Consider the following 24,102-nt stretch of genomic DNA (forward strand, 5'->3'; position numbering starts at 1 on the left):
ACAGGGATTAGAAGGGGAAAATAAACTCGGCATTTGCAAGAGCAGCAAGGAAATAAATGTTCTGCATTTAGCATTTTCAAGCAGTGGAGCGCATCAGGGAGGGAAAGACTTGGAACAGGGTCCCCCTGTGAAGCCCCAGTTGGATGTCTGGCCACTGGTTGTCAGAGCAAAGAGATGAGGTGGAAAAACTGCTCATTCCTCACTCTGCACCAGTCCAGACTGAAAAATGAGGTCGGTATTAGCCGGGAAGCGGCACTCGCCTGTGTAAGGCTGCAAACATGGGCATTTATTGCTCTCTGGTGGCGAGACGGGCTGTGGAGGAGAGCTGTGTGCTGCTGCTGGTGCTGGGTGGCAGCTCTCAGGAGATGCCTCCTCCGTGCCTCCCGCTCCCCCTGCTCGCTCCGCAGAGGAGTTTTTGCTTCTCCTCCAGCCATGTAGCTCAGGGCACCTGAAGGCACCTCGCTGCCTGCTGGGCTTCTCCTTGGGCTGCCAGTGGCCCATGCAAAGGCAGCGCAGCTGCCTCCCCCTGCCAAAACCCCGTCAGCATCCCTGCCCGGGGGGCTGGATGGGTGCCACAGGGCAGGCCAGTGCGCCCAGCCTCGCCGTCCGCTCCCCGGCACTCCTGCGTCCTGCAGGGCTCTGCAGCCTGGAGAAGAGAGGCTGGGGAGGGTGCTGGGCTGCAAAGCCAGGGCTGGGTCAGGACTGACGGCTCTTTTCTCGGGGGGGACCCATAGCGTTGTCACGCTTTATGTGCTGAAAGTGCACATGGGCTGGGGGGCAGAAGGTGAGCTCCAGTGCCAGAGCTGAGGCTGAATGGCAGGGCTGGGGTGAGGGTGGGCTCTGCCTCCCCCGCGAGCAGCCACCCGCCTGCATATGGGGCTTGTCCCCAGGCGAGGCTTGACCAGCCCCTTTCATTTCTCCTCCTTTCCCTAATTCTGCCTCTCACTGCCAAAAGCTTTGGTGGTGCTTTGTATCAAAGAGGCCCCGGGCTCTCCAGAGGTATGGGTCACAGGCCTCCCCAGAGCAGACAGGACAGAAACCAGATAGGAATAAATAAAGGAGTTGCTATTCAAGTTAAAACACATTTGGGTCAGGCTAAGCTGCCCCACGGGACCTGAGGTGTGTGGGGCAGCTGGGGGGACAGGCAGGCACATGGCAGCACTCTCCTGTGCCCATCCCAGGCAGGGCAGAGCACTCCTGAAATGCCATCTGTCACCCAGCCTTGCTGCACCGCCCGCTCCAGCTCCGCTGCCGGGGCCTCATCCTGCCTTGACGTGCCGCCTGGGCTGCGGTGCGCAGCCTTACTCCCCAAAAATGAGGGCAGGATCCCAAGTGCTTGGTCCCTTGCCTGTCGGGGACAAGAAGACCAAACGCTGCCAGCTCCGTAGGATGTGGCACAAGACCTCTCCTGGGCCGGTTGTTCTGGAGAGCACGTGGACCTGTGCCAGCGGCACTGCATGACGCTGCTTGACAGCTCACACGGGAGTCCCGGGGGTGACGGGTCGGTCAGACGATGCGGCCGCCTTCGCTCAGCCACCTGGCCCGGTAGGTAGCACAGCCTGGTGTGCCCTTGGGCCCCCCCGGGGCACCGGGGATGTCACCCAGCTTGGCGCGGATAAGGCCTTGCAGCTCCTGGTCTTCCAGCTCGGTCGCTGCGGCGAGGGCCAGGAGGAAGTAGGCTGCTGCATCCTGTTCATCCTAACCATAAAGGACAGGCCAGGCATTAGGAAGTGGTTTAATTGAAGGTCACAGGGTATAAGGGAGCTGGAGCAGAGACCGGTGGTTCCAGGCAGAACCCAGTGACACCTGACTTCATTGCAATGGGCTCTATATAGTTGCAGCTAAGTGCCAGCACGTCTTTCCAAATTGCCTTTCCCCCTTCAAAACCTGGTTGTGCCAGCATTGTGCGCATTTATTCTAAAGCTGCAGACAGCATGGAGAGTCACAGGATGCAGCTGTCTACATGTGTGGCTGCTCTGCCAGTAGATGAGATACTCCACCTCCAGCTCTCTGTCAAGACCAGCGTGCTCAAAACAGTATCATGGAAAGGTTTCCTACCTTCAGTTTGTGCAGGGTGAGGTTGCCAAGGTGGCAATACACCTTGCAGTAGTACAGGGCCTCTCCAGAGCACTGCAGCAAGGGGGGACGCAAGGCAAGTGTCTTCAGGTAGCAATCTTCTGCCATCTCATACATATGCAGGAAATAGTAGACTGTAGCCAGGCGGTGGAATGCAACCAGCTCTTGCAATTGATCTCCTGGAAAAGAGTTGCTGATACAGTCAGCCTGCAGCGTGTTCACAATACATCCCCAGCCCAGCATGCTGAGCTACTTGGGGATGCATTTGCTCAACAGCCTGGGGGCATGTGTATCTTCATAAGGAGACACTGGGTTTGAAGGTGGTTCGGAGAAAACAGTGCCATGGGAAGGGTTGTTGATACCAAGGCTGGACAGATTGCCCAGGGAGTATATCATTCAACCAAGGGATTTCTTGGGTGTTGGAAAGGGCTATTACAAGACTGGATCCATCTCAGACATTTGTGCTGGCATTTTGCCCATTCAAACTATTTCTGCAATGGGAAGGGATGAGTTTATCAGAAGAGCTAGGACAGGGAGGAACTGTTCAGTCCTGTGCCCTCATCAGACTTCCCATGCTCTGGTGTAGCAACAACCCTCTGCTCAGCTGGTCCCCCCACCACCACCACGGCAGAGCACTCCCATGTGGCTGTCATGCAGCTTAAAATGGGAAGTGGCCTTAAAAAGGTGTTAACACTTAGGATAAGATTAGGTCCAGCAGTCTTATGAAAGCAGGAGATCCCCCTGTCACAAGCAGGCTGTTCTCATCCAAAAAGGCAACCCCATCTGCAGGAGCCAGTAACTCCCCGTACCCTGCGGGTGTGCATCACTCACCGACCCTGATGCTCAGCCTGGCTGCCAGTGTGGCAAACTCCAGGGCCTTCTCATAGCCTTGCAGTCCAATCTGCAGCTCTGCCAGCTTATTGAACAGCCGTAGCTCTGTCTTAGTGGCCTTTAGTTTCCTGGCCAAGGGCACAGCACCTCCCTGAGGAAAGAGAATAGTGAATCCAGGCTGTTCTGGGACGTACATCACTACCCACCGAGCGGTGATAGAGCAGCAGGAGATGGACCAACCGCTTGGCATGGCAGGCAGACAATGGGGTGGTTGTGTTGCAGGTTCAGATTCTAGCCCCTTCTTTCCCCTGAAAATAAGTTTCATATCCCAGAGCGTGGTTCTCAAAACTGGAGCCTCACATCTCTGCCCTTCCTTAGGTGCCTGAAATTCTGACTCTGAGCATGTCCCCAGGAGTGACCAGCTCACACTTAACACTGCCAGGAGTTGTAATGTAAGGACTCTGTTTCCATCTCCCAAATGATCTCTGGGGTGAGCTGCACCTATTGCAAAATACATCTATGCTCCAGGCTTCCCCCCTGCAGTGATGTTTGTACTCTGGCACACTCAGATCCACGCCATCCCTTTCCACCCTCCAACCCTCCAGCCTGGCCATGCAGTGCTGCAGCCAGCCCTGGGACAAAGCTCCCTATGGCCATGGCCTTGCGGGGACACAAGGACAGAAATGCTTGGAGGCATCAGTACCCTGTAAAATTCCACCGCTCGATCTCTGTTTCGGCTGCCATTAAAAAAGGTATCACCTGCTTTTTCATAAAGATCCATGGCCAAGGAGAAGTTCTCCCGTTTCAGAGCAGTCTGAATGGCTGCCTAGAAGGAAGAGGAACCAGAGTGAGATTTGGAAAGAATCATTTGCACATAGACATCGGTGTGATTAAATAAAACCAAGTCATTGTAAATGTGAGCCCCAGTGCTCCAAACAGCATGGAGACAGGTTGGCCAGCAGGTGTATGGGACTGTTGTGCTGCATTTGCTAATGATGTGTGTAAGGATGGAGCCAGGAGCCGGATAACCCATCCCCATGCAGGGTCAGTGCAGCAAACTGATCAGCTGGGATATGCAATGGCATCAGGATTTAGAGTCGGGACAGTGTGGCCAGCAGCTGTCCTGGCCCTGGTCTGTCATTAGTGTGATGGAGCCAACGTGAAGATTGATGAGAGGAATGGACAGCTTATACAGTGAAAGGGCAGAGCCAGCAGGAGGGAGGGCAGGTATGCTAAATTCTGGGAAGAACAGTTATTTGTGCCAATTATGCACTTGGCCCTGGTGCCACCTTCCAGCCAGAACATATTGTTCCTTACACGTGACAACTTATCATTGCCAGTGACCTTGCATGGGAAGGAGCCCCTCAGGGACTGAGACATGCCCTGCTGAGATCTGGTGTCAACTGGCCCTTCTTAATGGGAAGTCACCCCTCCTTTAGCCACTGCTTCCCTGCTGAAACCATGAGTCAGGGAGGCAATGATTGCTCTTTGTTATGGGCCTCAGATCTCCCTTGTGAAAACTAGGAAACAGGCTGACGCCATAGCCATCTATTCATTTCACCCATGTCACTGAGCAGCCACCCTGTACCAGTAACTCCCTGCCTCTACCACCCTGATTTAGGGGCAGGCTGGTGTGGCTGATGGGAAAGGCTCCTCTCCTTGTTCTCACCACCGTTTACCTCAGTCACCCAGCCCCACCAGTTCAGAAGTACTTCTGGGTAACAGAGTGAGGATCCTGAACATCCTCTACAAGTGTCCAGGCTGGTGCTTTGTTGGATATATGTTGGAATAAGGGAGCCCTAAGATTTTATGACCTGCTCTTCCACTTTGCAGGTCAACTGATAAAATAATGCTAGAGATGGAAAGAAGCCAGTAGTCTTCTACTCCAAGAAGTCTCCAAGTACTTCCCTGGCACCTTACCCCTTATCTATGTGTATTTCAATGGGAACCGGTCACCTGGCAGCTCCAGCTTCCTTTGGCACTCCTACATCACTTTCTTACTCAATACATTCACTTACTTTCACCCAAGAATCCTCTAAACCCAGTGTATGGAAGGAAAGATAGGCAAGTTAGTGCCAGATAGTGCCTAAGTGTAAGGCAACAGCTCCTCCTTTCAGTAGCAGGTTTACACTGCTTATAAGAACTTTCCCTTCCAGGTCTACCAGTCCCAAAAGGCTCCTGTCAAGGAGCTGTGATGGGAATGCAGCTAGCCAGGGTAGGAATGGGACTGCCCCAGCCACCTCCTCCATACCTGAAAGTACATTTCCACCAGCTCATCTTCTTGCATAAGATAGTAGAGCCTTCCTGCCTGCAGCCAGGCCTCTGCTGCTTTCACAGTCTCCTCAAGGTCAATGAAGATCCTCAGACTCTGTTTGGTGCAGTCCAGGGACTGTCTCAAAGCCCTGTGATGGTAACAGGCAAAAAGCCGTTATGGAGAAACCACAAACCACCACCAGCAATCAATCAGCTGCAAAGCTACTACAACACCTCCCCATTGGCAATCCCGTCTTCTTCTCCTACAGTTGCCAAAGGTTAGAGACAAACGGACAGCCACAGCTCTGAGCTATGTGTCCTGGTAAAAGTGTGGAAGTCTCCATGCTTTAGTGCATGTGCGTGCATCATCTGGCAATCTTAGACCAGCCTGAGACCCCAGTGCTCAGCACAGCCCCAAGGCAGCCTGCTCCCAAAGGGGCTGCTCCCCACCCTGGCTTGTTTCAGCTGATAAAGAGGGTTTTGTCCAGGTCATCTGAAAACCCTATTTGCCCCTCTACAATAAGCCCCAAAGTTACTCCCAGCTACACATGGGAGCATAGGCGGGGAGTGCTTGCACCTTCATTTTCCAGCCAGCATCTGGCACCCAAAACCACATCTCTGCCTATTGCTTGTCCCTGGGTGCGGCCAAAGAAGCAGATCTGTGGCTACATGTGCAAGATTTTATAGATACTTTTCAAGCCCCTGGTCACTAGAGGTCAAAGGGAAAAGGAGCAGGACAAGCCAGCAGGTTGGACATGCTGCCTGCAGCTGTGGCACAGGCAGCACTGGGCAGTGCCCAGGGCATGTTTGTTTGCTTGGTGTCTCGCCTGCTGGGCTCCAGCTGTCCTTCGAGTCCAGGGAATGGGTTGCTTTGTGATCTTAAATAGCACCATTCACATGACAGGCGTCTGCTTCCTAAATACCTTCCCTCTGAACTCACTGTGACATAGCATGGGAAGGTTAACATCCAAGTCAATAACAGCCTCTGCCCATTTGTCCTTCTGGGACATGGGAGCTAGCACTCCACTGTTTGAGACATTCGCCTTCAAAGAGTGAAGAAAGTCTGTGGTCTGTCCAAGTCTCTTTCTCTTCCCTCCCGCCTAATCTAATCAGTCACCTGCATGTGTCCAGCGGGAGATTGAAAAGTGAGCTGATACGGGGTCTTAAGTACCTCCCTGGGGAAAATATTCCAGCAGAGATAGGGAGGGCAGACTCAGCAGCAGGAGGCTGAAGCCAGACTTATTCAAATAACAGATAAGGAACCTATTTTTACTGGTGAATGGTGATTAATTACTGGAATAAGCCTCTAACGGAAGTGATGAATTCCCTGCCGCTGGGTGCCCTCTGATCAAGGCTGGATGTCTCTCTGGAAAATTGTGTTTGGCCAGACCCCAGTTCTGTCCCAGCTAACAGCCCGGCATTTGCCTGGCTGCCGCAGCGCTCTGGTTGACATTGAACTGTTCCCCTTTTCACCGCACAGCGACAGCTCACAAATCTCAGCAGCGCATTACCTAGCAGCTAGAGCTACCACACACCTTCCCCACCTCTCTCAAGGGACACCCCAGGAGAGCCACTGCTCTTGCTTTGGGTGGGCAGGGACCCCACTCTAATAGCCACAGAAGCATCTAATAGCCACAGACAGGACTTACTCAGATGTGCCCAAAGCCTGGTAGAGCTGGCTGAGGGTCTGCCAGACATTGCCTTCCAGCTCTCTGTCCTGCAGCTGTTGTGCCAAAGATACCCAGTGCTCGTGGTAGGTAATGGAGGCCTGGGGATTGGGGGACACTTTGCTGTAGAAATGGCAGAGACACTCAGTGATGTGAAGCTGACCTGCATGGTACAGGGAAGGGAAAAGGACAGGTCAGGGGACTGTGTTAGGGACCTGACAGGGTGCCGCACAGAGGCGAACACTGCCCTGGGTCCCGTCAGCAAAGCTGTACTCACTCCTCACGTTATGCCACTTCAAGGCAAAAACCAATGCCAGTTCATAACAGAGTTTGCCGTCTTCCATCCTCTGCCTGTTCACCATGGCCTGCGCTAGCCACAGCAGCACCTGCACCAACTCCATCTCCAGGTCTTCGCTGCCCTGGAGCTCAGCGTAGAGCTGAGCTGACTGGAGCAGGTAGAGCTCAGACAGCTGGCTCGCCCCGTGCGAGAGGCTCAGCTGCCCTAGGTTAGCCAGAGCGATAGCCTGGTTTCTCTTGTTCCCGGTCTCCTTGGCTTTGTGCAGGGCCCGGAGGTAGTTCTCTGCAGCCTTTTGCACCTGCCCTTCTCCTTTGAGGGCAATGGCCAGGAGATTGTGCACAGCTCCACCCTGCGTCACGCTGTCCGTCCCATGCAGAGAGTGCAAGAGCTGCCACATGATGGCTGCAGCTGGGCCTGGCTGGCTGTGCAGGAGATACATCCACCCCAAAGAGAGGGAAGACTCAAAAGCCTCCTCCTCACCCATCAGTCTGCTGAGGGTTACGGCCATGGCTGCATAACAAACCGCCCCGTCCAACACACCATGCTGGAGGTACATCCTGGACAAGATGGCACACAGCGTCCTCTGGATGGGCACAGCTCTGGTCTCGCAGGAGAAATGCAGCGCTTGCTTAAGATAGGAACAAGCCAGTGCTGGGATGCTGCTCCTCTCCAGCTGGCTTCCCAGAAGTTTGGAAGTATTTTGGAGGATGAAACCAGCTCTCCAAATGGGTGTTGGTGCTCCCTTGACACCACTAGGAACAAACAACCTGGCGGAGGCCAGCGCGATATTTGGCAAGTACTTCTTGTCATACAGGTAGCTCAAGATGGGGGTAGCATCCAGTGGCACAGAACTAGTGTCCGGGCTGAGTAAAGTGGTGCTGAGACATTGAAGATGCTCAGTAAAGGGCAGCACTTCATCATTTTTGCCCAGTTGTAGGAAGAGTTTGACAATAAGGAAGCAGACCCGTGCCTCCAAGGGAGCATTACCCACAGCAATGGCTTCCCTCAGGACGTACATCATGACTTCCAGCTCATTCTCAGAGCTGAAAGAGCGGCCAGGCAAGCAGACAAGCAAGGCCACTGTTTTTCCCAGCAGGGAGGAGAACTTGTGCTTCATATTCTGCTTCAAGTAGATGGAGGCAAGGTTCACATGCAATGCAGCCAACAGGGGCAGGTCCCCAAAACCCCTGTCCAGGATGCTCATGGCTTCCTCAAAGTAGACTCGAGCCTGGGAGAACTTGACCTTTTTGATGCAGAGCTTACCCAAGAGGAAACAGAGCCTGACATGAGCCCAAACTGAATGAGTCCTCTTGGCCCAGTTCCTGGATGTCTCAAGGTACAAGACTAGTTCATCCTCATCAGAGAAACCATAAAAAGTGGAGTTGAGAAAGGAAAAACTGAGATCATAGAGGCTTTGAAAACTGGGCACATAACTGTCTTGGTTAAGGAAGGTCAATATGGGGTCAAAGACATCAGCATCTTCCATGTGTCCAGCATTCAGGTCAATAAAGAACTTGGGATCATCAAAATCATCCAGCTTCTCCAGGAGAACATCCTCCAATGTAGCAGGGGCTGAGTCACTCCCTGGGCTAGACAGCTCAGAGGTGCTAGTCGTAGCCAAGTCATTTATTTCCTCCCAAGACTGGAGCAGCTGGATATCTTTACAGCCATGGAGGACAGCCTCTGGAAGGGACAGGCAAACCACAGTGGGATGTTTCCCCATGTCAAAATTCACCCTCAGAAGTGATCATAAAAGCATCCCATTCTGTCCCCTCCACATACTCACCTGATGGCACTTTCGGGAGCATGGCTGTAGGTTCAAAACCATCTACAGAAAGAGACAAACAGAAAACAAAGTGCCCAAAGCCTTGCTCAGTGTTATTTGTGCAGACACAGTGCTCAAACCTTATAGAGATCTCCTGCTGCTCTGCTAAACCCCAGACCTGTATGTGGGAGAGCAGGCTTATTTCTGGCTGCAGACACCACATGCACCTGCAGTTTCAACCCCCCCTGAGCTGGCTGGTCTGGGAGGTCCCCTGAATCCCAGGGGATCCCAAGCTCAGCCCTGCATGGCCATGTTGTGCTTCTAGGTAGTGAGAAGGCAAGAAACAGAGACAGAGAAATCAGCTGTGGTCCAAAAGCCATACAGCAAGCATAGAGAAACTGAGAAGAGCACCCAGGAACCCTGACCTGGCTCCTGCTATGGGCATGGAGATGATGTCACCTGCCACTTTAGCTGTGCTTCCCCCTCAATATACACCCAAAGGTCAGATGGTAGCAGCGGACCTGCTTTAGGCAGGGACCTACAGCTAGGATCAGGCGAGAGCAGCATTTGCCGGGGTGAATCACAGCTGAGGAGCTACCCTGGAAGCAGAGAAGACCCCTACAAACTGATGTGTGGCAGGGCCAAGCTCTTGAGCATATCTACAACCTCCACAACCAGGCTGACGGGGGTTTGGAGGCTGTCTCAACCACAGCAGTTGTCTCCCCTGCAAAGCCCGAAGCAAGGAGCTCTCTAGATGCTGCCCAGCATTGCTCTCCATGGGGAGCCATGGGGCTGGGCACATAAGAAGAGGGGAAACTCACCCAGCCGGTACACAGAGGTGATGTCAGTGCGTGCCAGGTCACTGAGGAGGGTGGTGAAGTGCTGCTCGCCACCATTGCAGGGGATGCGCAGGAGGGGGCATTTTTCTTCTTCACTCAGAAACACCAAGCCCTTTCCCCTAGGTTGAGGCAGACGTAAGTGGAAAACAGTCAGTGTCTCCCCATTCCCGGACTCTACAGCTGTCCTGCGGGATGAGATGGGCTTTCCCATCCCTCCTTTTCCTGCCACCAGAAAAGCTCTGCTGCAGATGAATACAGGACTCTGAACACCTTCCCCATCAGGGCTCTCAGATCCAGGTTCTCCATGAAGGAACAAACAGGTACCAGACAGAGGGATCTATTGGTCTTTTTTGTCTCCAGAAGCCCTTTCTGAGCACAGGGCATCATCTGATCTCCTCTCTGTTCTCTGTAGTGTCAGAGAAAATTGCCTAAGACTTACCTTGAGTGAGCCTGATCCAGAAAAGCCCAACAGACCTAGCAACAGGTTAAGACCTTGTCCTTCCACACACACTCTTGGAGGAGAAGCCTTTTTGGATGGGTGTTGAACCAGAGCTATGTCTTTATGCCACCAACAAAGACAACTGCCTGGGTCGTCAGAGTGGGGTTGTGTCACCCTCCCACCCAAGACAACTCTTGTCTGTGTCCTTGGGAGGGTGTTTAATTCTGCTCAGTGAAGAACTGTGTCAGTGGTCATTCTGTCTCAACATCCCACAGAAAGCAATGGGGCAGAAGGAAACAAAGCAGGACTTCGTTTCCTTGGCAGTGACCACTCTCCCCACCTTTGCCAGACTCACAGCCCCTCAGACAAAGCTACAAAGTCAAGAACATTTCTAGGTGGAACTGTGAAGCCAGCTTATCTGCTACACAGATGCCCTGGGCTGCCTTAGCATAAAGTCAGGTTTAGCCCAGGGCCAGATCTGTTCCTCTCCAAGAATCACCTGAGGCAATTGAAATACAATTGTTTTGTCTGGGCAGAGACTCCTGCAGCCTGTTGGCAGCAGACCCTGGCCAAAGCTTCTGGACAGACCTCAAATGGATCTTCTATGAAGGTCTTACAAACAAATTACCTGCCCTGGACTCTCACATAGCCTTGAGTTGGGACTTGGAGTCTTCCCTTCATTTTCTCCTAAATTTAATTTAATCTAGATGGTAGCAGTAAACTTACAGAGGTTCGTAAGCCTCGGGACTTATGTATCGGGTTGGGACAAAGCCGATGTTCCCACTGCTGACGGATTTGCCCACAAACCACGGGAGTCCTGGAATGAAGAAGCCGATGACTTCTATGCTGTCTCCTTTGGAGAAACTCAGTTCATCCCATGCTGCTCCTCTGTGGTCCTCTGTGGCTGTGCACCTGCCTTTGACTAGGAAACCAAGGCAAACAAGGGCATTTCAGTGTGAGGCCACCATTAAAACTTCTCGCTGGAGAAGACTTGGGCAAGGAGAGACCATGATTTCAGCTTGAGAAGGCTGCATCTCTGCCCCCTAAGATTTATTGTGCTCTCAGACTCAGATCTCTGCAGTTCCTTCTTGAGAAGATGATTATAATAAAATATACAAGAGGCATGGATAAATGCCACACAGCCAAAGACTGAAATGTCTGAGAGCTGCAGCATGGAAGGTGGCTGGAAACATGGAGCTTCACAGAAGCTGCACTGTCTCAACTCTCTGCCAGGAGTGAAATCTGTAACAGTGCAAATGTCCATCACACTACATGCCAAATTCACATCTGCAGTAACCTCCCATGTCCAGCATGCTCTGTACAGTGCCCATGTCCAGGCAGGAATGGCCTGGGGCTAATGGTTGAATGGTGGGCACAGGTTTCATGTGCATACTGGTGGGAGCCTAATTATTTAAAACTTTTGCACCTTGCAATGGAGTGTCATTGTCATAAAAAGGGATGGTCCCTTTGCATTTGTGGCCAAACCCAGGTTTGCAAGAGCCGTGCCCTTCCCTAGGAAGGGCAGCTGCATTACACAGGTATCACTCACCAATTGTCTGGGAGGTCGTCCCACTGATCTCCTGGGAGATGCCAAAACCCACAGCATAATTCTTCAGGAACCACCTGCAAGGCAAAGGGGAGCCACACTGGTCCTCTCTTAGCAGTCCTGTCCTCAGGCCAGCACCAGGGTTCGTCCCACACAAGCAGGACAGATGTTCTGTCCCCTGGGAGTGCCAGAGATACTATGGAGCATGGCCAGCACGGCCAGTCCAGTAATTCCTTGTAGTGGTGTTACTGGGCATGGAGGGCAGTTTGCACCTCACACCGCATGGTAAGAGCAGGACAAATTTGCCCGGCTCTAAGGAGGATTTCACCATGTGAGTACAAGAGGAGCTGCGGGAGCCTTTGAGGCTCAGCCAGGTGTCCAACACGAGGCCCCACTTTGACTGGCATTACCTAAGTATTGGGCTATGCTTTTTCTCCCAGTTATTCACCTGTAAATTACAAATAATCTCATGTATGACCTAAATCAATATCATACAAGAATGATATCTGAAGTATGTCCTTGCTCTGTCCCATTAACAGGATCTGAATTGGTTCCACTGGTTGCCTTTATGCGTAATGTATATCCTCACAAAATTGTGTATCTCTTGCCCATTGCCAGAGGCAAGAGCAGTTTCTCACACCAGACTTGGTGCCAGCTCGTGCATCAGGATCAGTGAAGAATCTTGGCTTGAGCCCTATTAATTGGCCAGTCTACTTACTGGTAAAATGGGTGAGGTATCGGATCTAGAGCTGTCACAGGCACCAGGCCTCGCTGACCCGTCAGTAAGGACATCCCTTCCCACTTGGACTCCTCTCCAACGTTCTTCACATGGATCAGCTCATTCTTGCAGAGCTGCAGGCTCTCTTCTCCCTCCTGCTCCGGCTGCCAGACACCAGGCGCTGCTCTGGAAAAAAAGTTACCTGCAGATAGAAAGAGTCATGCCCAGGTCAATGGCATCAGTGCAAGACATAGCCCAACACAGGGCTACAACACAGCCCTGCTGAGATACTTTTGAGGGAGTCCCTCCGTATACAGTCCCTTCTCACCTTCCTGGAGTAGCAGACTCATATATATGGTGGCCAAGCGATCTTCATCCACAGTAACTCTGATCTCTGTGTCCTCCATCAGAGCACAGTTTAGCCAGTACTCCTGGTCAAAGACAAGCCGCTCCAGGCAGCTGCCCACATACCCTAAGAAACCAAGAGGGAAAGCAGTGTTAGCACCCTCCATCACTGCGCAGGATGAAGTGCTGTTTGGATGTTTCCCAGTCTGCCACCTGCAACCAACCACGCTGTAAGGCAACAGCCCCTAATTCTGCCTCCATCCCCAAAATGCAGTAGCGGGGTTACCCAAAAGGCATCCTCCTGGGTATCTTTCACTGATCCAGACAGTGGTTTCATAAATCTGTAGATGGACACCAAGGTCTTCTATTTCATATTCTTCATCTGTCCACCCTGTTACATTACTGTTCTTTTGGTGTCAAAGAACACCTTCTCCAAAAATGCTTCTCACATTGTCTGTTTAGATCTCCCACACCTTGAAAACATTACCTAAAGTCAGATACGTGGAAAACTTCCAGACTTCTTCTAGGGTTCTGAAGGTGAGGAGGAACCGATCCTCCTGTGCTTGCATACAGACCAGCCTGGCTGACAGTTCCTACACATGGAAGACAAAGCAAGGTTAAGGGATAGTCCTGGGACTCTGATGGGGGTTTTCTTTGTCAGTGTGGGAATAATATTAGACCCTGGAATGAGACTAGGCATTCATTCATTAGCATCGAGAGCGAAGCTGTGCGAGTTGGTTGCCTGGGGTTAAGGGGAGGGTGCTGCAGCCAGCTGAGTCCTTCAGCCAGGAGGGACGGAGTACCCACAGTGACAACTCCCCATGGTGCAGCAGTGGGAGGGTGAAGAAGCTCCATCTCCTCCTCCAAATCTTTTTCCTCGTGGCGCACACCAGAACCACTGTGCTTTTGAAACCCAGACACCTGAACCATACCACACGCGGGTAATGTTCAGTCAGGACAGGCACAGCTTCCAAATTGCAGCTCTGAGGTTGAAAGCAGTAGCTGCCTCCAGGGAGAAGCTCTCCTTTCACTATTGTTGGCACTAGTATGTCTGCACTGTTCCAGGTCTTCTGGGAAGCTCTGCGGGGAGCCCTGAGGGGCCAGGGCCTTAAAAACCAGCAGGGAAGGAGAGCTCAGTCCAGGAAACATCTCTATACCTGTAGTGATTTTTCTATATGAAGCCCAGTACTCTGAGAACTCCTGTGCAAGCCCAGAGATGCCACCTCCACCAGGGACCTGAGTCTGGCACACAGCTTTGGTGATCCCAGCCCTGTGAAATGCCGGCTATTTAGACTCACCCCAGGGCTATCTGCATGATCTCTTAGGCGGCTCAGAGCCTTCAATGTGAGGCTCCTGACACGAGGCTTAGCTTTGTATCTGCCTCTCACCTGTTACCAGTTCATTTCTCCCATCATCCCAGTCCCCTACAGAGTCCCCATGTACAGGAACACACTCTGCAGTGGCCTTGGAGGAACTTCTCTTTCTTGGCTGGGTTTGGTATCCCATCACACACCCCACCGTGCCAGGAACCTCCCAGTACATGCTCTGCCCACCCGGCTGGGGCTCCTACCTTGAACAGGGCACAGACATCTCTGTCATCACTCTCCAGGGCCCACAGTTTCTTTCTGGCTGCTTCCTGGAGCTGGGAGTTGAGGCACCGGGAGGAGCGGCTCTCAACAGAGAAGAAGAGCGAAATCTCTTGAAAAGGAAATGTGCAGAGTTAAGGGGGAGAAGGAGGTCCATGCCACACAGAGCTGTCTCCGTTGCACTTGCCTCCCTGCAGCCAGGCCCACCAGCACCTCCAGCCCTTGCCTCGTTGCAATGCTCAAACAACACAAACCCAGCCCGTCATCCCCCTTCAGCAGCAAAGATGAGAAACTCAAGGGATGACAGGGGGGCAGGTAGCTGCAGTGATAGGCCTTGCTACATCCAACCACTGGAAATCTGGGTGATGCCAAAGGCAGCATCTTACCTGGTGGAAAGCCCTCCCTGACAGCCAGCAGCACCAAGGAGGTGTCCGGCGAGCCTTCTGCTGCCTCAGTAGCAGGGTTGCTTGGCTCTGATGCCCCAGCCTTACCTAGCAAGGAGGGAGGACACAGAAGATCTGCTGTCAAATTTTGTGGCAGAGGTCTAGGATATTCTGCCCAACCATGCCACCTGAAAGCAAAGCCCGTGGGTTGCACTGCAGATCTGGCTGGGGATTGTGCAAATCTGGTATCTCCCTAAAATCATGCTCAACATTGGAGGCAAGATCCATGGGAGTGGCCTTGACGTGAGGGGACTTTCCCTCCTTGCTCTTGAGACAGAACGTCACGAAGCAGATCTGGTAGAAGGATGACCCCGTGACACAGAGATTTTTTTGGAGGAGACCTCAGAGTGAGAGCACTTCCCCAGCGCAGGAGAGCCAAGGGCTTGCAAAACTCTTTGCTCATCAATTTGACAATTTGAAAATGAGATTTTCTCCCCTGCCTGCTCTGGTTGGTATCTGAAATCCAAGCTGCATTCTCTCTGCTTTACACATCGTCAACTATTGCCATAAAGGATTCAGGAACTGAAACTTTAGCTGGTAATTATGTTAATGAAGGCTGAGGCACATAAAAATCCAGCTAGCTCTTCCACAGCTGTATTGGCTGTGGAGGGATAAGATTAAAAACCAATTTTTGTCAGTAATCAGATTGGATTTGTAAGACAAACATGTACCCGGAGATCTGGAGCTGGAACATGCAGCAGCTTTTGTAAGTCACTTCTGTGACCATAACTATACTTTACAGCTCTTTTTATTGAGCCAGCTTTGCTAGTCAGTCAAATAAACTGCTATTTGCACGCAGAATTATAATCCTTATTTATAGTTAGCAGTAGAAAAGAATGGCCCAAGGGTGGACATGTAATGAATGAGCTTTTCTTTGAAACAAAAGGCTCTACATTTCTCAACAGCTGATTTGAACACACTTAACAAAGGACTTCATCCAGCAACTCCGTCCCCTTCCACACACGGGGGAAACGGAGATGGGGAAGCGAAACGAGCCGGAGGCAGAGCTAAACCTGAGCTGGGTCCTGCCTGGGCTGGGCTTGCCTGCCAGTTGCTTCACTCCTCCCTCCCTTCCTCTTCTCCCTGCATCCCAGCAGACCCCAGTGGGCTCCACTGGGTTCGGCAGGGCCCGGTGGACAGGGGCTGGGTCCCCCTTCCCCAGGGATGGGTACCTGATGCCATGGTCTTCTCCCGCCACCATTTTCCCCGGCGCTCGGCTGCGGTGCGCTGCAGGCGGTCCCAGCGGGGCAGGAGCACGGGCGAGTGGGGGCAGCAGGAGTCACACTCTTCACCTGGGGAAGACGGGTGGTGGGGAGAAGTGTTCAGACCCCCGGCAGAATGCTCCCTGCCCGAGGGGTCTCCACACGATGTGCTGAAAGAGGCAGCAGGTCGGACACCACTCATGCCACCTCTGCCAGCAGCATGACAAAGCATGCTGGTGGGTCTTCGCAGAGCCAGGCAGGGCTCGTTTGGGTGAGAGGAGAAATGGGTTTGCTCCCCGCAGCACTAGCTGATTCAGTGTTTATTTTTGTTTGGGCCAGGCTCAGAAAGGGAACTGGGAGCTTTTTCAAGAGACCAATTGAAACTGCTGGTGGGGAGTCATTCCCAGTTGTGCCAGTGACTCATTTACCTCCCCGGTGCTGAAATATTTTGTAACAGCGGGCAGGAAACAGCCCCAGCCCAGAGCTGAGCGCGGGTCCCGGTGCTCGGGGCTCCACTCCTGGCAGCTGGGGCTGAGGCGCTCGTGGCACCCGCTGGCACCGTCTGTCTCGGTGGACACGTGGCCACAGCCGCTGGCCCCGATCCACCTCCCTCCTCCAGCCCGTCAGCACAGCCCCGTGAGCTCATTTGAGCACACCAGTATGGGAATTGTGCCCTGGGGACTGGCAGCACCCCGTGGGCTCTGCAAGCTTTGCCATGCTTGGGGTGCTCCTGGGCAGCAGTGGCAGCAGACAGGGGTGGCAAGGGGGGTCCTGAAAAGCCAACAGCATGGGATTAAACCAACCCCCTGAGTCATCCTCTCCCCTCCCAGGCCAAAATGCCCTGCCTCGCTCCCCACGCACCCAAACCTAGTGACACAGCAAGTGCCCAGCAAGAGGAGGGGACACCAGTGGCCATCTTGGGAAAGGCGGGCAAGCAGCCAAAGGCAGCCGATGCTCAGTGCTGGAGTCTCCCCAGCGGCCCCGTCAGCGGGGTGAGCTCTGCAGCCGCAGGTCTCACAGCCCCGCTCAGACAGAGCAGAGCCGTGGCACCCCCACGGACAGCTTACCTGTGCACCCCAGGGACAGGTCCTGGTGCCAGGGAGTCCCCAGGCAGCAGCCCATATGTCCAGGAACACCGCCAGCCCCGAGCCGGCGGGCTGCTGCTGCACGGGCAGGGGTGAGCGCGCTGCTCGCTGCCCGGCCGGCACTGCGGCTCGGCCCCAGCCCCAGCCACAATGCACAATGCGCCTTTTGAGCGGGCACCGTCTGCCGGCGAGGCGGGGGCGATGGGCACAGAGTCAGAGAATGGTTTGGGTTAGAATCAGAGCACCACTTAAGTTGGAAAAGACCTTTAAAATCATCAAGTCCAACCATAAACCTAACACTGCCAAGTCCACCACTAAACCATGTCCCCAAGTGCCACATCTACACCTCTTTTAAATACCTCCAGGGATGGTGACTCAACCACTTCCCTAGGCAGCCTGTTTCAATGCTTGACAACCCTTTTGGTGAAGAAATTTTTCCTAGTATCCAATCTAAACCTCCCCTGGCACAACTTGAGGCCGTTTTCTCTCATCCTGTCACTTGTTAATTGGGAAAAGAGACCAACACCCCCCTCACTACACCCTCCTTTCAGGTAGTTGTAGAGAGCGATAAGGTCTCCCCTCAGCCTCCTTTTCTCCAGGCTAAACAACCCCAGTTCCCTCAGCTGCTCTTCATAAGACTTGTGCTCCAGACCCTTCACCAGCTTCGTTGCTCTTCTTTGGACACACTCCAGCACCTTAATGCCTTTTTTTGTAGTGAGGGGCCCAAAACTGAACACAGGACTCAAGGTGCAGCCTCACCAGTGCCAAGTACAGGGGGACAATCACCTCCCTGCTCCTGCTGGCCACACTAGTTCTGATACAAGCCAGAATGCCATCGGTCTTCTTGGCCACCTGGGCACACTGCCGGCTCGTACTCAGCCGGCTGTCGACCAACACCCCCAGGTCCTTTTCTGCCGGGCAGCTTTCCAGCCCCTCTTCCCCAAGCCCGTAGCGTTGCATGGGGTTGCTGTGACCCAAGTGCAGGACCTGGCACTTGGCCTTGTTGAACCTCATACAATTGGCTTTGGCCCATCGATCCAGCCTGTCCAGATCCCTCTGTAGAGCCTTCCTACCCTCGAGCAGGCCAACACTCCCGTCCAACTTGGTGTTGTCTGCAAACTTACTGAGGGTGCACTCGATCCCCTCGTCCAGATCATTGATAAAGGTATTAAACAGAACTGGGGAACACCATTTGTGACCGGCCACCGACTGGATTTAACTCCATTCACCACCACTCTTTGGGCTTGGCCATCCAGACAGTTTTTTACCCAGTGAAGAGTACGCCTGTCCAAGCCACGAGCAGCCAGTTTCTCCAGGAGAATGCTGTCAGAAACGGTGTCAAAGGCTTTACTAAAGTCCAGGTAAACAATATCCACAGCCTTTCCCTCATCCGCTAAGTGGGTCACCTTGTCATAGAAGGAGATAAGGTTAGTCAAGCCTTTCATAAACCCATGCAGACTGGGCCTGATCGCCTGGTTGTCCTGTACATGCCTCGCGATGGCACTCAAGACGATCTGCTCCATAACTTCCCCAGCACCGAGGTCAGACTGACAGGCCTGCAGTTCCCCAGATCCTCCTTCCAGCCCTTCTTGTAAATGGGCATCACATGTGCTGACCTCCAGTCAACTGGGACCTTCCCAGTTAGCCAGGGCTGCTGATAAACGGTTGAAGGTGGCTTGGTGAGCGCTTCCACCAGCTCCCTCAGTACCCTTGGGTGGATCCCATCTGGCCCCATAGGCTTGTGTGTGCCTAAGTGGTGTAGCAGATCGTTAACCATTTCCCCTTAGGTTATGAGGGCTTCATTTTGCTCCCTGCCCTTGTCTTCCAGCTTAGGGGGCTGGGTACCCCAAGAACAACCGGTCTTACTATTAAAGACTGAAGCAAAGAGGGAATTAAGTACCTCAGCCTTTTCCTCATCCTTTGTCACTATGTTTCTGCCTGCATCCAATAATGGATGGAGATTCTCCTTCACCCTCCTTTTGCTGTTAACGTATTTATAGAAGCATTTTTTATTGTCTTTTACAGCAGTAGCCAGTTTAATTTCTAGTTGGGCTCTGGCCCTTCTAATTTTCTCCCTGCATAACCTCACGACATCTTTGTAGTCCTCCTGAGTTGCCTGCCCCTTCTTCCAAAGGTCATAAACTCTTTTTTTTTTTTGCTGAGTTCCAGCCAAAGCTCTCTGTTCAGGCAGGCTGGTCTTTTTCCCTGCTGGCTCATCTTTTGGCACTTAGGGACAGCCTGCTCCTTGCCTGGAAGATTTCCTTCCTGAACAATATGTCCAGCCTTCCTGGACTCCTTTGCCCTTCAGGACTGCTTCCCAAGTGACCCTGTCAACCAGGCCCCTAAAGAGGCCAAGGTCTGCCCTCTGGTACTGTCCAAGGTAGCAGTTCTGCTGTCCCACTCCTTACTTCTCCGAGAATCAAAAACTCTATCATTTCATGATCATTGTGCCCAAGACGGCTTCTGACCATCACATCACCCACAAGTCCTTCTCTTTTTGGACACAACAGGTCCGGTGGGGCACCTTCCCTGGTTGGCTCCCTCACCCACTGTGTCAGAGGAAGTTCTCTTCCACACACTCCAGGAACCTCCTAGACTGTGTCGTCTCTGCTGTATTGTATTTCCAGCAGACAGCTGGTAAGTTGAATTCACCCAAGGGACCTTTAATGACTTTGTTCCAACCCCCCCTGCCATGGGCAGGGACACCTTCCACCAGACCAGGTTGCTCAAAGCCCCATCCAACCTGGCCTGCAACACTGCCAGGGATGGGGCATCCACAGCCTCCCTGGGCAACCTGTTCCAGTGCCTCACCACCCTCTCAGTGAAGAATTTCTTCCTTATATCCAACATAAATCTACCCTCTTTCAGTTTAAAACCATTGCCCCTTGTCCTGTCACTGCAGGCCCTAGTAAAAAGCCCCTCTCCATCCTTCTTATAAGCTGCCTTTAGGTACTGAAAGGCTGCAACAAGGCCTCCCCTGAGCCTTCTCTTCTCAGCCTTTCTTCCTAGGAGAGGGGTTCCAGTCCTCCAGTCATTTTCACGGCCCTCCTCTGGATCCTCTCTGACAGGTCCATGTCCTTCTTGTGCTGGGGGCTGCAGAGCTGGATGCAGCGCTCTGGGGGCTCTCATCCTGCCGACTGGCGTTGCCGCCCTGTGCTGGCCCCGCCGTTGCCCTGGGCTCCGCTCTCGCCCTTGCCTTTGGAAGTGTGTCGCCCAGCCCACGTGGCACATTCCTCTCATTCCTCCCGCCGGCCGCGGCACTGGGAGCCCCACGGTCTGCTGAGCCCGCCCAAGCTTCCAGCTGGCCCCTGCGGAAAGCTTCAACACTGATCTCCCCCTACCTCCAAAGGCAACCCTGTTCCTGACACCGCTGAAAGCCCCTGCCTCACCTGCGGGGACAGCCCGCTGGGGCTCCTCCAGCATCCTCCACCCGGGGCTGGCTGTGCAGCCGTTCCTGGACCACCTTCCCGCCCGACCCAGCCGGCGCTCTCCCTCTTTCACAGAGAGGGCAGCTGGCACCACTGCCCGTTCCGCACCAACCTCAGCAGAGCAGACCTAGGTCCAGGCAAGCCACGGGTGAGTTCTCTGCAAGCACAGACACTGTGGGCTCCTGCGGGGCTAGCAGGGCTCGTCTCATCTCCGAGAGCAGAATTGTCTGAAGCCCAGATGCAAACACCGATTCGGCTGCTGTGCAGGATCCCTTGGGCTGCCCAGGATGGCGTCTCATTCCCTCTTTGCTCACACACTCTGACCTTCCCCAGCCTCCAGGACCAGGACTCAGGACTGACTGCGTGGTCTCACTGCACTATGGGTGGCAGACGTCCACAGAGCATCTCTGGGGAAGAGCAACACAGCCCCTGCAAAAAAAAAAACCCAAAAGGTCTAGGGAGACAAGTCACAGATAGGGAGGTCTTTTAGGGATGGACCTTTACTTCACCAACCAGACAATGCCAGTGCCACCACAGCGGTGACTTGTTTTCTGCGGTGTGCTCCAGGAGCATTGCTGGCTCTCACAGACAGCCAGGCTGCATCCCAATGCATGACAAGACCTTGAGCTTCTCCAGAGTAGTGAGTAATTACTCCAGTGAATAATTTCTTACCAGACGGATTTCTGTGCCATGACAGGGGCTGCCTGGCACCACTGCAATACCCCTAAAGCAAAGCATGAGGAGTAGCTAGCTGTGGGACAGGCTGTGGCAGGATGGAGTCCATGTTCATGGAGCTGGCTGGGAAACTGCTAACAAAAGTGAAGTCAAACCAAAAGGCTTTGCAGGGAGGGTTGCACCGAATGATGCTCCTGTGCAGTCCAGGCCAGGCACCAGCCTGCCTGCCCAGGGGAAGACTGAAAGAGTGGGGATTTCTAGTCTTCATCAGGAGAAATCAGATGTCAAAATATTGGGGTTGCCTGGAGAAGGAACCATCCTCCTCGCTGCAGCCCACCTGCCCTCCTGAGCCCCAGATGCTAGGGTGCGAAGAGCTGCAGCTCTCTCCTGGTGTGCTAAAGTCAAGCTGATGTTTCCCATGCAAAGCTGCGTGGCTGCGGGGACCTGCACGAAGGTGAGCTGCTGGGACAGGCTGGCACTGCTCTCCCTGTGGCAAGGACACTGTCTGTTCCCATTGCATGCTGACCCTGGAAAGCTCCACATTTAGAAAACTCTCCCAGTCAACCTAGGGATGCTCTGAAGGTGCAGGAACCAGAGGGGAAATTCAGATTCAGGCACAGGTTTTGGCCTGCTTGTACTCAGAGCACACAGCCCAGGTTTCTGTGGTGGAGTCAGGCACACCTTTACACGAAAGATGTTGCTGTTTTGGGCTCATGTTGTCAAAGTGGTCAGTGCTCAAACAGGGCAGGTATTTTCAGACAAAGCTTTTTGCTTCACTCAGAATGCTGTTGATTTTGTCAATACCTGCTTGCCAATTAGCGTCAAATTATTCTACCCAGGGGAAAAAAATATTATTTTTTTTAAATCAACAGAATGTTATATTCCATTTCCTAAACAAAAATGTCTTCCTTTGTGGTTTTGAAATTTCATTTTGCTCTTAAGTTTACCTAGATAACTTAGTGACCAAACCCACACCTCTACAAGCAAAGGTATCAACCTCCTGTTTGACCTGAAATGGAATTTTCCTTTTGGCCAACAACCCAAAAACCTTCCATTCCACTCCCTACCCCACTGCTTACCACCCCTGGATCTCCCCTGGACAGCCCCCATTGCTGCTGCTGAAGCCTTCAGCCTGGCCTCCCTGCAAAAGCCTGGTCCTAATAAGTACAGAAGCAATTTCCTGAAGGTCTCAGCCTGAGCTGGCTGGGGGTCTCTGCTTGTGCCAGTTCTCCAGGGTCTCTGCTCCCTTTGTAAACCCGGTGTAGCCATTCCAGCCGGGCAGGCTCTGCAGGCAGCGCGCCAGCCGGCCACACTTCCCTCCCCAGGGCACGAAATGGGAGGCAGGGTGACTGTCTGGGCACCCTTTGTCTGGGGGACGTAGCTGCCGCAGACACTGTCAGTCTCCAGGGCTGTCTCGCAGCAGCACCCTTCCCCGGGACCAAATCCGCTTTCCTAAATCCAGTGTGCCTGCTGTGATTTCTGATGCCCTTCTCCTATCAGTTTCTGGGTACAAAGGACCCAAACCAAACCTATCCTTCCCCGGTGTGCTCATGACCACCGCGTCTGAGCCTCAAATTCAGCCGGGACGAAAAATGCAAACTCTCTGCCCTAACCTGGATTTACCCAGCTGTGTCCCTGCACTGGACCGCCCCAGCCACCTGCAGCCGCCGCGTCCTGGCTGTGTTTGCTCAGCTGGGGACGAAGGGCGCAGACATGCAACCGGCACCCAGCGAGAGACCCAGCACGGCGGCTGCAAGGGCAGAGCGGTGCAAGTGACTGTACTGACCTGCTCCTCCGCACACGCCTGCGCAGGGCCCCTTGCTCTGCTCCCCAGCACCGCTTTCCTCCCGGAGAACTCTTGACCATGAAGCTCCAATCTCTCCAAGCCGGGTCCCCCAAGGGAACGCTGCCGGCGCCGGGACGCGGCGCGCGCGCCCGTGCGTGTGCACGGGGCTGCGTACGTGTTTGCAAGGCGGGCGACCGTGCCCAGCGCCGCCACTCCCTTACACGAGGAAAGGAATTTCTTCCAAGAGCGGCTTATCATCTTGGGAACCTCCGCTTCCCAGCAGAGCCGCCGGCACGGAGGTCAATGAGTTACCCGGAGTTATGCTATAAACAGCCCAGCACGCCGGCAGACCGCCGGCTCCCGAGGGGAAGCATGTACGCCCAGGCACCACCTTCGCCCTGGCTCTGCAGTAAACAAGGGCCGGCGAGGCTGCCCACAGGCACGGCGTCGGGGAGCAGCTCAGGGCTCCGCTCAGCCCCAGCGTGGCCGCACCGGCCACGGCTCCCTCCCATTGCAAGCGGCTGCTTTGCGTGAGCAGTCTCGCCCGGACTCACCTGTCCCCCGCTCCCAGCCCCGGCGTTGCGTCCTTGGGGCTCAGGACCTTCCGTCCCCGCTGTGCACCGACTGCCTCTGCTACAGCAAAGCGCCAGGGAGAGGCTCTACCTGTGCCACAGTTTGGGCATCCTGGGGAGGTGGCAGAGGCACTCAGCTCCAAAAGCCCCTTCTTCTCTGACAAAATGCAAATACAGACACACAGAACAAGAGATCTGTGGACCCAGCAGTATTTGTGCACCCTGGCTAAACTCCACAAACAGGGCTAGCAGAGAAAAATTCGGGGATTTTTTTTTTTTCTTTTGAAAACAATGGAAGAGTTAATATCAAGCTTTTCTAATATTCCTGTTTCCTTCTGGGAGTGCTCAGAAGTTGACCATTCCTTGGCAGGTTCAAAACGAAGCCTCATTGCTTTTCACTTTGTTATTTAAAAATGAACCTGAATGAAAAAGGAAGTCAGCCTAAACCTGACTTCAGTCAGGGAAAAAAGCAAACAAACAAGATGAAACATTTTGTTTCAGGTCAAACAAACTCCTGTTTCATGGTTTTGATTCTCTGACATGGGTGG

At 53.4% G+C, this 24,102-nt stretch overlaps 2 protein-coding genes across 2 annotated transcripts in view; one reads left to right on the forward strand and one right to left on the reverse strand.

Moving 5' to 3' along the window:
* Positions 1 to 1,506: 1,506 nt before the first annotated feature.
* On the reverse strand, positions 1,507 to 17,130 carry SH3TC2 (SH3 domain and tetratricopeptide repeats 2). The gene is made up of 18 exons (XM_010579242.1): positions 17,076 to 17,130; positions 15,979 to 16,098; positions 14,750 to 14,854; positions 14,348 to 14,475; positions 13,265 to 13,370; positions 12,761 to 12,904; positions 12,433 to 12,634; positions 11,718 to 11,791; positions 10,895 to 11,090; positions 9,712 to 9,848; positions 8,912 to 8,953; positions 7,105 to 8,808; positions 6,810 to 6,990; positions 5,159 to 5,309; positions 3,611 to 3,733; positions 2,908 to 3,058; positions 2,059 to 2,255; positions 1,507 to 1,698 (listed from the first exon to the last, which is right to left on the reverse strand). The coding sequence occupies exons 1-18, from the start codon at positions 17,128 to 17,130 to the stop codon at positions 1,507 to 1,509; spliced, it is 4,008 nt and encodes a 1,335-aa protein (XP_010577544.1).
* ABLIM3 (actin binding LIM protein family, member 3) overlaps positions 17,131 to 24,102 on the forward strand; it is a 74,113-nt gene continuing 67,141 nt past the window's right edge. The window contains exon 1 of the mRNA XM_010579243.1: positions 17,131 to 17,185. Coding sequence (XP_010577545.1) covers positions 17,131 to 17,185 — 55 coding nt within the window. The remainder of the gene's footprint in view (positions 17,186 to 24,102) is intronic.

Source organism: Haliaeetus leucocephalus, unplaced genomic scaffold, assembly GCF_000737465.1.
Source record: "Haliaeetus leucocephalus isolate CR32 unplaced genomic scaffold, Haliaeetus_leucocephalus-4.0 Scaffold656, whole genome shotgun sequence".
Taxonomy (NCBI): domain Eukaryota; kingdom Metazoa; phylum Chordata; class Aves; order Accipitriformes; family Accipitridae; genus Haliaeetus; species Haliaeetus leucocephalus.